Genomic DNA, 15,131 nt, shown 5'->3' with positions numbered 1-15,131 from the left:
TCCCCCAGGCAAGAATAATTCCTCTGTCTACCATTATTGGCCCTGAAGCCAGGCAGGACTCTTCCATTACGAGCAAAGGAAATCCTTCAAATTTGGAAACGCTGTAGTTAAGCAAAACAACAGTGTTTATGGAAAGGTTATGTTCTATACGTGTACAAAATCCTTTGGTCGCTTAATGCCCTCATTTCCTCCCTTTAACATATAAATTTGTTGTAAATAACTAAGGGCACATTTGCAGGAATATACATTTTTTTTTCCATCTGCTTAAAATGCCAGTCCTCCTGGGAACAAGGAGTCCTCTCCTAACATTTGCTGATTATTCCTCAGGACATGCCTGGAAGTTGGCAAGTAGGTGGCAAATATCATTAATTCCATTTGACAGATGGAGAAACTATGATAGAATGATGAGGTCTGTCTGCATCAGGCCAACAGCTTATTTCTGGAACTCCACATTTTTTTCTTGACCCTGTTGTCTATCCAATTGCAGCAAGCCTTTTATTAGCAAGTTTGAAGAATTCTTATAAAGAGAAAATGGATCTTGCTAAGATGAGCACCACCACTTAAAAAAACTCACCTCAATCCAGAAGATTTTTCTGCATCAACCCATTTACCTCAGTACTTCAATGCATGTATGGCATTTTGTATGGGTTCCAAAGTTCTGTGTCTGTTTTGGTCAGACTACTTCGGGAGTTTTGCGTTCAATTCCTGGCACCACATCGTAGTTTAGATGCCAATAAACTGGAACATGTCCAGAGTGGGGCAATCAAGATGGCGAGTGGATTCAAGATCACACCAAAGAAATGGCGATGGTGAGCTTGGAGAACAGAAAATTTAGAGGGCCAAGCTAGTCTTCACATATCTGCAAAGCTCTTGGGTGCAAGGAGGTTTCTATTTGCTCTGCTTGAACTGAAAAGGAAGAATTAGGAGCAATGGGTGGAAGTTACAAAGATTGTAGATTGAGGACTGATGCAAAAAAAAAAAAAGACTTCCTAACAATTAAGACTGCCCCACCCCAAAAAATAAATTAATTAATTAAAAAAAAAAAGACTGTCCCAAAGTGGAATGGGCTACTTCAGAAGGTAGGGCACACCCCCATCCAGGAGTGTGCTGGAGCCAGCTCAAACCGGCATTCAAGAGCCCGCTGTTATACTTGAATTTGTACCTCAGAAAGGAGCAAACAAATAAAAACTACACATCAGGGCTTGGTTTATTGTTGTATTGACCGTCTACCCTTAAGAAAGTGAGGGAGGAAATGTTAACAATGAAGATTCTACTTAAAAGTCATATCTTGAGTTTTCTCCAAAGAGCCAGTTGTTAAATCATTTACTAGCACACCCCTGCCCCCACCCCTAGAAGTTGAATGGTCTCTTCCTGGCTTTGTCATAAACAGTATTCTTATTCGGGAATGGGTTAGACTAGAAAATCCTTGACACTCAAGACTCTGTGATCCTGATTTGTCTTTCCAACTAGATAATAAATACCTATGCAGTCTTCACAGAACTTTGGACAATACACTGCAAATGTTTATTCATTGACTAACTAGCAACTGATAGCAGAATAATATTTAGAGCAGAGAGGGATCTTTTAGAGATAGATATATACACATATCTGTGTGTGTATGTGCGTGTATGTATATGTACATGTATATTGTTGTTGTTGTGTTTGTCCTTCCTTTTCAAAGAGGACCATGACGTCATAGAAATGATGACATGACTTGCAGTTGACTTTGATTTGAGTGAGGGAGGGCTGTACAAGGTCACCAGACTCACTTCCTCCTCCAGAGCCATCTGGGTCCAGTGACCAGATATTCATCAGGACTACTGGAGATGGCCCAGGATACAGTGGGAGATCCTGGCCCTTTCAGGCTAAGGTCTTTTCAGGTTCTCACTTGGAGTGAGGTAATGCCCATTCAGTGAATATACATAATATATATACATATACACACACATGTACATATATATTCATATATACATGTGTGTATATATACATATCTACATATCTAATGTATACACATACATACATACATGCATGCATACATGTTGTTGTTCAGCCATTTCAGTTGTGTCCAACTCTTTGTGACCCCATTTGAGATTTTCTTGGCAAAGATACTAGAGTGGTTTACTATTTCCTTCTCCTGCTTATTTGACAAATGAAGAAGCCAAGGCAAACAGGGCTAAGTGACTTGCCCAGAGTCACACAGCTAGTTAGTGTGTGAGGCCAGATTTGAACTTGGGTCTTCCTGACGCCAGGCCTGGAGCTATATCTATTGCCCCACATACATACGTATTGATATCCATATCCATAATGGTTTATGATTAAAGTTGAAAGGGACCTTAGGGGTCACCTGACCCAACCCCTTCACCTTACTGATGAGGAAACAGTCTGAGGGAAATAGGATGATTTGCCTAATATCAAACAGAGAGTCAGGATTAGAACCCAGGACTCCCCAGTGCATTCCCACCACACAGTGCTAATTCTACAACACGGAAAGGTGGACCAATTGAAACTGACAAGGACCCAGTCAATGACAAAGAGGCTCCCAGGAATTTAATGAAAATCTGGGATTGGCAGCTGAACCTGGAAGGGTACAGCTTCACACACTGTTAGCATCAAACACAATCTGTCAAGTCACCCACTCTATCCTTGCCCTGGGTTTCCTCATGCACCCATTCCCAGGCTCCAGATCTCTCTCTTTCTCCACCTTTGTTTCATTCTGCTCTCTGCCTCCCAGGTTACTCAATTCTTATGTCTCCCTCTTTTCCTCAATTCTCAGTTTCTGTTGCTTTTTTGTTTCTCCCTGATTTTTAATTTCCATGGATTATTGCAATCTGGCTCCACTGGTTCTCAGTAGCTAGGTGGCACGGTGGATAGTGCTCCAGGCCTAGAGTCAGCAGCACTTGAGTTCAAATCCAGCCTCAGACAATTTATTAGCTCTGTGACCATGGGCAAGTCACTTAATCTCTATTAGCCTCAGTTTCTTCATCTGTAAAATGTAGCACCTACCTTCCAGGGTTGTTGGGGATCAAGTGAGATAATAATTGTAAAGCTCTTAGCACAGTGCCTGGCACATAGTAAGCACTATAAAAATGTTAGCTATTATTATTAGCCTTTTAAAATACTCTTCCATTCCAACTACATCTTTGTGAGGCTGTATTTTCTTTTCTTCATATACTTCAACCAAAACAATAAAATACAATAGATGATGCAAGGGCAGATACAAAAATCCAGTTATGTCCTATTAAGCCAGGCATTAAAGAGATTTGTGAAAATATACAAAGCAATACCATGCTTCTCATTATATTTTATCTTGGAAAAATTATTTTTTCATAAATGTTACTTATATTAAAATCTAATGGGTCTGTTATTGTTATTTTAAGTGAATTAATAGTTTAAAATGTTATCAGTCTTAATATCTAATATAGTAAAAACTGATAAATATTACCCACATAAACAAAAGCTCTATTGGGGTCTTCAATAAATTTTTAAAGAGTGTAAAGGATCTCAAGACCAACAAGTTTGAGAACTCCTGTCCTAGAGGCCAGGGGGAGCCACTGGAGTGTATTGAGGAGGGTGACATTGTCAGTTCTACCACCTTGGCAACAGTGTGGAAGATGGATTGGAGGGCGGAAGAGACTTGGAGATCAATTGAGAGTCCATTACAATGACTTAGGAGAAAGGTGTTAAGGGCCTGAATGAGGGTGATTGGGTTAGTAGTCAGATTCAAGAGACGTTGTAAGAATAGACGTGCCAAGATATGGTTATTGATGTGAGGCAAGGGAGACTGAGAAGTTGAGGATGTAAATGAGGTTAGGAACCTTTGAGGTGCCTTCAACAGATATAGGAACCTTTGTAGAGAGGAGGGTTTAGGGGGACAGATAGATAATGAGTTCTATTCTAATCGCACAGAGGCAGAGGTATCTTGGACATCCGTTGTGAAATGTCCAATAGGAAACCAGTGATGCAGGATTTTAAGTCAGGGGAGAGACTGGCACTGGATATGTCCATCTCAGAAGGGGGAATTCCAACAGATAGTCAAATAGTTCCATGTCACCAGAAGAGCTCAGATATGGACTGTTTACCATGACCACAGTCACTGAGGAGCCAGATGCCATTAACGGGGGACTGAGTGTGGGATAGGCTGAGAGCAAAACCTCTCTTTCTTCACTCTCATTTGCACCTGTCTCTTCCAGGTTCTAGAGGAGGGAAGTAGTCAAAGTTTTTTTCACTCATTGATGCCCAATCAATTAACCTTCTTACTGTAGACATGGTAAAGAAGAAGAAACATATTTCAAGCATGGGGGAGGCCTTTCTTTATGTGATTAAAGAAATACACAGACAGTGGAATCATAGATCTAGAGTTTAAAGAGAACACAGAGGCCATCTCATCCTACTCTCTAGTTTTACAGACTAGAAAGCTGTGACCCAGAGAGATTAAATGACCTGCCTAGGAAGCCTGGGGTCCTTGTGAGTATAAGAGTATGAGCCTGGAGGAGAAGAACTCAGTAGCCTCTGAGAGAAGGGACTCCTTTGACCGAGGCAGGAGAGAGAAAAATAAAGGCAGGAAGAGACAGGACAGAAAACAGAACTAAAAGAAAAACTGAAAGCAGACAAAAGCAATTGAGAAGTATTTATCCCTGGATGGGAAAGAATTGAATAATAACAAATTGCTTGGCTCAGAGCAGAAAAAAAAAAGATGCTTTCCTCATCTAGCATTAACTTGATCTTGTGCAATTCTTGCTTCAAGCATCACCTAGAGTCCCCTCAGCTTCTCCTGGCAAGGGACCATTGGGAGAATGGCTATGCTAGGAAACCAAGAGACAAGGTGAGAGTTACCCCTGGCCTCCCACTCCTTCCTTAGACTGTAAATACAAAATTCATGGAGGATGCTGAGTTATCATTAACAAAGTATGAACCACTCCAGGTAGGGGAGGTGGGGGTAAATGGGTCTCCCTGACTAACGAACCCTTCAGTCTCCAAAGTAAATTCTCAAAGTTACTTTTGTCCAGAATGCCATACTTGTTTATGTCTTCTCTTTCCCCCAATGGAAAAACAGAAAGGCACTTTTGGTCCAGTCGGTGTCTGTTTATGTGTAATTTAAAATAGTAAAAGGGCGAGTCACATAGAAGACATGAAAACCCTAGCCCCAGAAAGATGCAGGGTCATTGACCTCTTTGCTCAGGCTGTCCTTCCTTTTTCACCCCTCTCCTCTGCTCCGCTCCAAATCCCCAGGATCAAATCTCCCATAAGTCTCCCCAAAGGTAATACAAGCATGAACAGAAGAACAGACTGTAATTGATATTACACGCACTGGCTGACATCCTTTAAATGCTCTGCTTTCATTTTTGCAGACTTTGGGTAGGGACTAGTTTTCCAAGATGCTCTAACAGCTTCAAAGATGAGGTAATGGATTGAAAGCCCTTCTCCCTGAAGGACATCAGCCCTTACCAAGATTCTGTCCAGGGCTTCCCCTTTTTAACTCAGCATGGGATGTGCACATTCCTATGTGCATGTATGTGTATACATGTATGTGTATGTAGTCCTATGTGTTAATTAACTATTTGCCCATGACCTACATTAATCAAGGTTGTATTTCAGCCCTAGGTGATGCACAAAATTAAATAGATTAATTAACTAGGAACACAGCCAGGGACATAAGGAACAGGAATGGATAGTGAGTGGGGGCAAATGAGCTGCCAATCATCTGACTGGTGAAAACAAAAACAACAACACATCCCTAGATCCAAAGGAGAGAGAGAGCCCTGGGAACCATCTGTGTTGGGGTGGAACTAAGGTAAGTTTGCCACCTGCTCCTTGAAATCCTGACAGAGAAGTTGAGTGACACCCAAAAGGATCCCCAAGTTGGGTGGGCCAAATTACAAATGGATGTGGGAAACTGAGGTCCAGCTGAATGCAGACACTCATCCACAGTCTCACAGCTTAGTAAATAACAGACCTTCAGAAGGCAATATGTTCTCCCTGATGTAATGGGGGTCTGGCCAATGAGTCCTGGGAGCAAGCAAGTTAGGTAAGCCAGTTTCTGAGAAGTATATGGGATGAATGTGGAATGGAGGGGACTGGCTCTTCGCTTCCAGTCATGTGCAGTATGCTGCCAGCCCATTTGGAAGAGGTCAGGGAGCCTATCTCTTCCAAATGAACAGGTATTCTGATCCATTTCAATGTGATCACTTTGTGGTAAAAAGGGTTTGTTTTTGGTTGGCTACTGAGCAAAAATTGAGCTTCAGACAAAAGGAGAGAAACTTGGTCCCCTTTCCTGTAAGGTTGGTTCAAGTGAGGAAGACACACTGTAAGACTCTGGTTGGGGAGAGGCCTCGGACTTTATAATATGGGCCTTTGTTCTTTACTCTTGACTTTGTTCTTTTCTGCTTATAGGTAAAGGAATATTGGAGAGGGCTATGACCTTGGGAGCTTTGAAATGTCTGAGGATTACCAAGGGTCTAGAAGTGAATTCAGGCCATAGTTCACTATCAGGTCATCCAACTGAGCCACCAGTGCATCCCTGGAGTGGAGAGCTGGGCCCTTGTCATTACTTTCATCAGGCACTCCCAGAAATAGACTCAAACACACGTGCTTCCAGACCCTAGCTATACCGTATTTCACTGCATAATTGTCACCTCTGCATAATCAACGCACCCTGTTTTTTCGGTCCAAAAATTGGTTTATAACCTTTTATCATCACATGGTATAATTCTGTTCATCCATAGCTTAAAAGGTAGACAGAGCAGCAGCGTATTCACCAGCAGTATATGAATACGCATTTATCTCTCGCGCATTGTGAGCCCCGAGCCCAGAATTCCCAGCCCACGTGCACTGTCAGCACATTTCTGAAAGCCGACTTGCATGGTTTGTTTAGAAAGCTGCAATACTAACAGTGTTGTCCCTCAATCCAAGGAAGAGCCATAGCAACAGGGGAGCTGGAAGAAGGGCGAAGCTGCCATGGATAAGTCACATGATATGGTAAGACTCACAAATTCCCAATTTTAATGTATATTCATGAATATTCCATGCATCCTAATCTTGCTCCAAAGACAGGTTAGTAGTAAATGATTTTTAAGTAACACGGGCACAATTTTTTTAAAAAAGCGTCAGATAATGGTCACACCCCACTTTTTTACAAAAAAAATTTGGCATAAAATCTGCGATGATTATGCAATGAAATACAGTGCTTGCTAGACTCCTCCAAGTAGGCTGGAGCAACTCGTTGGGGATGTTCCTACTCATTGGGGTTGTTCCTACTAGCCAAGGTCATTTCAGGTCCACTGTTAAGCTCCACCAGAGATTCTCACATGATGAAAGATTTCGACCTGGAAGGACCTTTGAGGTCGTCTTGTCCAAACCTTTCATTTTACAGATTAAGAAACTGAGGTCCCAGATAAAAACGGCTTGCCTGATGTTATACAAGTCTAAAATGGCAGTGCTAGCATTCAAATCCAAGGCCCTCTGATTCTGAATCCAGCACTCTTGTACCACATCTCCTCACAGATAGATCAATGAACTAGACCTAGAAGAACCTCGTCTGGTCTAACTTTATTTTACAAATAAGGAAACTGAGGCCCAGAAAGGGATAATGACTTGCCCCAAGGTCACAAACCTGGTAAGCATCAGAGGCAGGCTTTAATCCAGTTTAATCCCATTAGAAAATGTTTCATTGACAGATTCAAAATGAATTATTTTCTCTTGCCTAATTATCTTTATCTCCTACAATGCAGTTTTAGACAAACCTGCTGTCATCAGATGATACTAGTGTTTAACTGCTCGCTAATCAATGAGGCCTTTACAGTAGCCAGAATGAGGTGTTCTGTGCTCTCCAATAGCCAGTTAAGTGGTTGTGAGATGCCTGGCTCTGACCAATTTTTCAAAAGTGCAGTGACATGTGTTACAAAAGCAAGCTTTACTTTAATTAGGGAACAAGAGAAACAAAAGGGTTACTGGTCTAAGCAATGATATCATTGTAAAGGACACAGAGGAGATGACCATGTTTGTCAATACCATGTGTCCGTACCAGAGAATTCATTTACACGCTTCAAAAAACTGCCAGTCCATTATCTATCAGGACATTCTGTTGTAACTCTTCTTATCTGATCAGAAATGGTGTCATTTATCTCATCCAGGCTGGTCATTTTTCAGCTTTTTTTCTCCACTGATCTCTGGTTCAAGTTAAAACGGGTATGTATTCAGAAACTAGTTCAATTACAGACAGATGTGACTATTTCCAAATGGGCTGATCCATCCAGCCCAAATTAAGAAAAACATTTAAGCTCACTTAAATGCTGGGTCAGTTCCCTCTTCTTAAATAAGCAAGGTAAAACAATTTCAGTCAAAATGGAAAGTATTTCTATTGCATTTCTTTTTTCCCTACACTCCTAGCACTAAAACTTCTTTCTGCACTATCCTGAGATCAAGGCAATGATGAAAGAGTGAAGCAAGGTGACAGACATGGCCTAGAAAAACATTGCTATAAAAAAAAAAAGAAGTTACATGGGACCAAACCATAATCTAGTTTATAACCCTTAGTAGAATATTCCTCCAAACTCTGTTGAATCCTCAGTCTTGGACCATTGCTACAACCTTCTCTTGCCTCCTTTTTCCTATATCCTTGGATTCAGTCACCCTATGAACTCTGTCATTTGGGAACTGGAAAGTTCTTCTGTCTCCCAAAATGTAGCAAGATCCAAAGTGACTAGTTTTGTTGCTGTTATATGTACATAATAAAGACAAGAATGTGCCTAGAAGGGAAGAGAAAAATGACATTACTTACCTACTTAACCTTTCCTGGGGGATCTAATTGATTCGTGTACTAAGTCAGAGGGGATCTTGGGAATTTCTAGTCCTAGGTAGGTAATTCTCTGCAACAGAGGATGGTGATCTACTCAGCAGACATAAGGCAGGTGTTGAAAAGGAAAGACAATCTTAATCTGGGGACAACATGCCTGGCTTTTATAAATTGAGTGGTGAGGCCGTGACTAAAAAGCCAGCATCTTTCGTCAGCTAGCAGTAAGAAGCCCCGGCTGGCAAAAAAGTGGCTTTCATGAGATGAAGCCCAAAAGTTGATAGGACGGCACAATCCCCAACAGAAGTGACCACACCAAATAGTCACCATGAGATCATTCAAGACCAGCAGGGCAACTCACCCAGGGGAGACACCAACACAGGCAAGAAGCCAGCTCATTGAGAGCAACAAAACAGTCATACCAGAAGGCATAGGCTTTAGAAATATGACTACCTCTTCCACTTATGGATCCGTGTCATATACATTCTCTACATACGAAACTCTCCAAATGTGTGCTCTGGCCTAATGTGTTCCACCTCAGTGAGGGATAATTCTTGTGAAGACTTCACAGAGAGAGAAAATATAAAAATTACTTTTTTTTTTAAATTTCTGGAATAAACAGGGGCACTGAGAGGATGGGATAGACTTGGGATTTAACCTTGTAGGAATGTGGTTACCTAATTCTCAGGAATTCAGGGCCTGGGGCAATAAGTGCTCCCCACCCCCCCCCACGCTAGCACAGAGTTGTTACGAAATGAGGACAAAAAGGACCACATACGGGTTGTTCATTCCCTGCTCCAGGAAGCCCCCTCCCTCTTTCCTCATTCCTTTTCTTTACCTTAGCCATATTATTGCCACATCAGCGGCTAGTTACTAAATGAGATACAATTCGGATTGGCTATATTCAATTTCCTGGTTCTTTGTCTAGCTTTTCGTGCCTAGATTGTAAGCCCGCCTGCTAGACAATGGAGAGGAGGGACATTGGTGGGTGGGAGTTCTTCTTCGATAGGATATATGTTGGTGCTTTGCCTTTGTGATTCGCCTCCTTCCACTAGTCTGTCCTAGTGGAGGTGATGCCCCTTTCTCGCGAGAATTGAATAAAATTCTTTCTGTTCCTCCTCAAGACATCTCTTTGTTTCATGAATTTTTATTTCATATTGGTAGGGGTCTTACACTCCACACACACCTTTTCCTACCAATGATATTAGTAGGAGAGTTGAATCTCAGGTATATGGGGAAAATGTTCAATTATTCCTTTTTTTACTATGCTGTTTCATAAGAGGACCTTTTTTGATTGCTTTGTGTCTGACTAGAGAAAAAGTGAAGTGGGTAGGGCTTGTGATCTATGCTTTTGAGGAGACATAAATCAAGAGAATACCTTGGATCTGAGGGTAGTTGTTCTGGAAATGCCAAGTGTGCAAAGGAATACCCTAACTGCTATACTTACTTGACTTACTTCTTTCCTTCAGGCCCTTCCATTTACCAGGATGATCATTAGCTCTATCTCTTCCTTAGGGGAAGAGCCATAACTAGGGTGGGGCAATTGCGGCTCTGTGGAACACTTTATCCCCAAGTTAGTCCTTTTCCCCACTTTCTCGTACTATGCCGCCCTCCACCTCATGTTTAAATCAACTCTGCCATTGCTTCTGGATGAGGTGTCTCAATTTTCTCTTCCAGAGACTTACACACCATACCATTAACTTTCTACACCCAAGTGCCCCTCCCTTGGCCACAACCCTCCATTGTGTGTTGTTTCCTTCTTTAGAATGTGAGTTCCTTTGAAGGCCAGGATTGCTTTTCAATTTATATTACCTGTGTTTAGCATGGAGCAACATGTGTTTATTATAGTTAGCCATTTCCTTCTCCAGCTGATTAAGGCAAATAGAGGTTAAGTGACTTGCCCAGGGTCACATTGCTAGTTAGAGTCTGAGGCAGGATTTGAACTCAGGTCTTCCCAACACCAGTCCTGGGACTTTCTCCACTGAGCCACCTAGCTGCCTTGAAAATATTTAATAAATATGTTATCATTCACTTATGCTGACTCCTCCCATCTTGGAAACCTCACCTTGCTTGGCTTCAGTGATATTTTATTGTACTGGTTCTCTCATCTTTCAGACATTTCTCCTTCTGATTCCTAAGGATGAATATACCCAGAGACTCAGTCCTCAGCCCTCTTTTCTTCTTTCTACATTCTCTTTCAGAGGTCTTATCCATTTTCATGACTTCAAATAGCACTTCTATGAAAGGTTAGAGAACCAGCCTCAGTTAAGAGGTAGAGGGAGTTTATTTCCTCTGCCAGTGAAATGACCTCCGCCTCCCCAAATTATCACCTTTATGCCAATAATTTCTCAATCTACATCTCTCTTCCAAGCTTCTGGCTCATCTCTTAAGCTGCTTACTCGTCATTTCTACCTAGATATACCACTGTAACCTCAAATTAAATTCATTATCTTTCCTCTCAAACTATCTCCTTCTTTTGACAAAAAGGAAGGTTTGGCCTGTAGGCAAATGTTTTCAATTATGTATACTACAGCGCTTGTCCAAGACCCCAATTCCTGACACAAGCCACCTTTAGGGCCCACTGAATTCAGTTACCACCCAGGCTTCCTTTTCTTTCCATGTGGTCACCTTGTTAAACTCTGGCTTTTTTCCTACTTGGTGATGCTCCCAGTTGCACTTCTAATATGTGACACTTGGCCCCTCCTCCATCTTGAAAGATAATCTTCCTTTGGGGATTTAGGGTAATAAGACTATTTCTCTATGTGATCCTCAATGGCAGTGTTTATTTCTTTACCTCTAAAACCTCATTATTGCAATGGAGATAGGGAGCTAGGAAGGAGGAGGAGGATGCCATGAGGAAAAGATAGAAGATGTAAAAAGAACCAAAGTGTCAGTTTAAAAAATTTATCAGTTTTAGGATGCAAGAATTGTTGGCAGTTCTAATTTTGTGAACCAGTAAAAACACAATTCTCTGGGATTAATCTTCAACATATCTTGAGTTTAGTTAGAAACGATTAGTGCGGGGCATAGAGTTGACTTTAAATCAACTTAAATGTAAGCCATTGTGTGACTTCAGCAGGGCTACCTTTATTAAGCATGATGAGCCATTAATGATGGTTTCTAGGCCAGCAGCATGAAAAATGAGTCTATTTTTTACAGAAATAATTTAATACTGCCTTTTCTTTTCTACCATGAGAACCTGAACAGCTAGCCAATCCTCTGTCCCAGCCAGCTGGTAGTCTAAAGAGCTTAGGTTCCTTTTTCTATTTGATGCTCTATCCTAACCTAATAGCTCAGCTCCTCTCCCATCTTTCCGTAGATCATAGACTTAGAGATCTGTCTTTGAGTCTAACCTCCTCAATTTTCAGTAGAGGAACTTAGGCCCAGAGAAGTTAAGTCACTTGCCCAAGATCACATGCAGAGCTAGTATTTGAATCCAGGGACTTGTCTCTCATCTTGTCCTACCCAGACCCAGAGTTCTGGATGCTGTATTGTACCATTTGCCTATTCTCCCATGCTCCTTATTAGAACTTAGCAAAAATGTTAGGTACTTATTAATGCTAACTTATTGAAAACAAGTAACAAAATGATATCCTCCTCCAGCTGATATAAAAGAAAGGAGATCATTGACTTCTTTGGTGAAACTGAACAAAATTTGGTCCTGAATTTCTAATTTAGGAAAGCATTGCACCAATGAACATAGGAGGGCTTAAAATATATTAGTAAATACTCACCACGGATTTTGGTACCGATGCGTGATAGTATCCTCCAGCAGTCTTCTAAATTCTCCTTTCTGTAAAGGGGACAAAATAATATACCACAGTTACTGACTGGATCCAAGACTTTTCTAGCAGAAAGGGAGAGAGGAATCCCTGAGGTGGTCTGCAGAACAATAGAGGTAAATCTGAATTGTATTTCAAGGAGAAACCAGGCAAGCAAGCCAGTGTTTCATTTCCTGGACAGAAAGACTGAGAGGAAAAAATAAATTTATTCATTCATTTGTGCTTGTATGAATTGAACAAGCATTTATTAAAACGTTCGCTATATGTAAAGCACCATGCTAGATGGTCAGGAAGAAAAAAGGTAAATAAAATATAGCAGGGTAAAGGGGAAGAGTGCAGAAGATGGTAAGAGATGTAATAGATGTACACATATTCAACACTATATACTTGATAAATGCTTATTGAATAAATAGATGAGTATTAGACAATGGTTATTTCATGGGAAAATCACTTAACCTCTCAGTGTCTCGGGCAACTCTGTAAGACTGTTATAGAAGAGTTACTGACCCACACTAGAGGAGGAAATTTACACATCTACAATTCCCTACTTTGAGGATAAGGTAGGGTAGGAAACTTAAGTTACGGATGATCATATGGTGTTTATTTCCAAAAGCATTGTGTTCTGACAATACTTGGAGAGAACTAACGTTCAAACCCACTAATATACATCATTATTCACCATTTTGATCATCTACAAAAATTATCTCCTATTATTAATAATCTAGGGTTCCCTATATTTTGTTACCAATTTTTTCCAGCTTGGTCCCATTATTTTCTGCTCTCATAAATATCCTCATCTCATGCCTTTTCCATTAAAAGCATAAAGATCAAATTTAGAATGAAAAGAGATTATGGCCTACAGTTATCCCCTAATATCTCCAATCCAATAAATATTTATTAAGCACCTACTATGTGCCAAGCACTGTGGATATCATTAATAAAGAGACAGTCCCTGACCTTAAGAAGCTTATACAATCTAATGGAAGGAGATGACATATAAAAAGAAGAAAAGCAGGGCTGGGAGGAGACTAAGAGGTACTGGGCATGTAGGCATCTGGTTTCACGGCATTAGAATAGGGTGAACAGTGGATGCTGAATGGAGTGAGCTGGAAAAATCCCATTTCTGCCTTCTAAAAAGGAAAACATTAAGGGGGGAGAGTTTGGTACTCCAGCCCTAAGGGAAGAGGAGGCTGAGGGAGGTGATGTCAATCAAGACTTCAGTTGGCAGCTTGGTACTAGAGGTAAGGAGTTTAACCCTGGAGGGACAACGTGTTCTATGGAGTTGAAACCAGAAATGTTGCTCACCCAATGGGCATCAATGCCTCATGGACTTGGGGTCCTATTGTGGGAAAAATCTCTGGCAAATCACCTGTCTTGATTTGCTATATCTTTACCCATTCACAGTCTGGGAACTTCTAAAAGTCAACACAGATCTTAAATAATTAATTTTTACTGTACAAAGAGAAACCTAGGCAAACAAATGCCTAGAAGCAGTAAAAGCATTTAATTAGAATAAAAAAGTAAATACTAACAAGAACAGAACCATTCTCTGCAGCCTTTGCTTAACCCTTTACCCTCTCTCCCAGTATAGTCCAAGAAGGAAGTTTCTCTTCCTTAGTTCCTGGAGGACAGAGCAAGTTTCAGTAGCCCAGGCCACTCTGGGAGAATTCCAGGCTTCAGACCTCCAGAATCTGGGGGTCCAGATGGTTGCTCCCATTTGCTGTTGGCCACTTGCTGCTCATGGCCCTTGGTCATCATTCTGTAGCATTGGCACACTAGACAGCTTCCATATTTTCCTCATTGCCTCACGTTTTCCTTGTAGCTCAGCAGGCAGCTTTCTAATCTAGCCCTTTTGGTGCTGCATTCCTCAACATCTCTGACTCATGACCTGCTACCACGTCTGTGACACAGAGCAGCTCTGACATCTTCCTTCAATTATCTCCTTGCCAAAATAGTACTTCTAGGCTAGCATCTCATAGGAATTCAAATTCTTAGCCCAGTTGTTAAGCCAGTCCAACTTTTGGAGCTTGGAACTTCATGGAAAATATAATTCCTAAAATAGAAAGACTTCAGAACTCTGATCTACGAAGTGAACAGTAATGACCAACAATCATCAGAAGACTAATGATGAAGCATCCTTCTTACCTCTTCAAAGTAAAGTAGCGGACTGCAGATATAGAAGGAAATGCACATTTTTAGCCATGGCCAATGTGTGGATTTTTAAAAGAAAAAAAACTATGCTTATTTGTTACAAGGGAAGGCTTTATTCTGGAGAGAGGTGTTGAGTAGTTAATCATTAAGCATTTATTAAGTGCCTACTATTTGGCAGGTACTGTGCTAAGCACTGAGGGTATATACAAGAAAAGCAAAAGACAGTCCCTGCCTTCAAGGAGTTTACAATTTAATAGGGGAGAACACGTGTTAATGATATGTACAAATAAGGATTAATAGGAAATAATCAAAGGGAAGGCACTAGAATAGGCCTGCACAACATACAGCCCACAGTCTGCTTGAATACTACGAAAGGATTTTGGGTGGCCCGAAAAAAATGTGAATGATAA

General features: G+C 41.0%; 1 protein-coding gene across 1 annotated transcript in view; it reads right to left on the bottom strand.

Moving 5' to 3' along the window:
- The window catches only part of C6H4orf45 (chromosome 6 C4orf45 homolog), a 104,787-nt gene that overhangs the window by 59,171 nt on the left and 30,485 nt on the right, over nucleotides 1-15,131 (bottom strand). Inside the window, exon 3 of the mRNA XM_036764984.1 lies at nucleotides 12,523-12,581. Within this exon, the coding sequence (XP_036620879.1) occupies nucleotides 12,523-12,581 (59 nt within the window). The remainder of the gene's footprint in view (nucleotides 1-12,522; nucleotides 12,582-15,131) is intronic.

This window comes from Trichosurus vulpecula, chromosome 6 (assembly GCF_011100635.1).
Source record: "Trichosurus vulpecula isolate mTriVul1 chromosome 6, mTriVul1.pri, whole genome shotgun sequence".
Taxonomy (NCBI): Eukaryota; Metazoa; Chordata; class Mammalia; order Diprotodontia; family Phalangeridae; genus Trichosurus; species Trichosurus vulpecula.
Note: the sequence above shows the minus strand (reverse complement) of the source record. Positions and strands in the feature narration are given on the sequence as shown.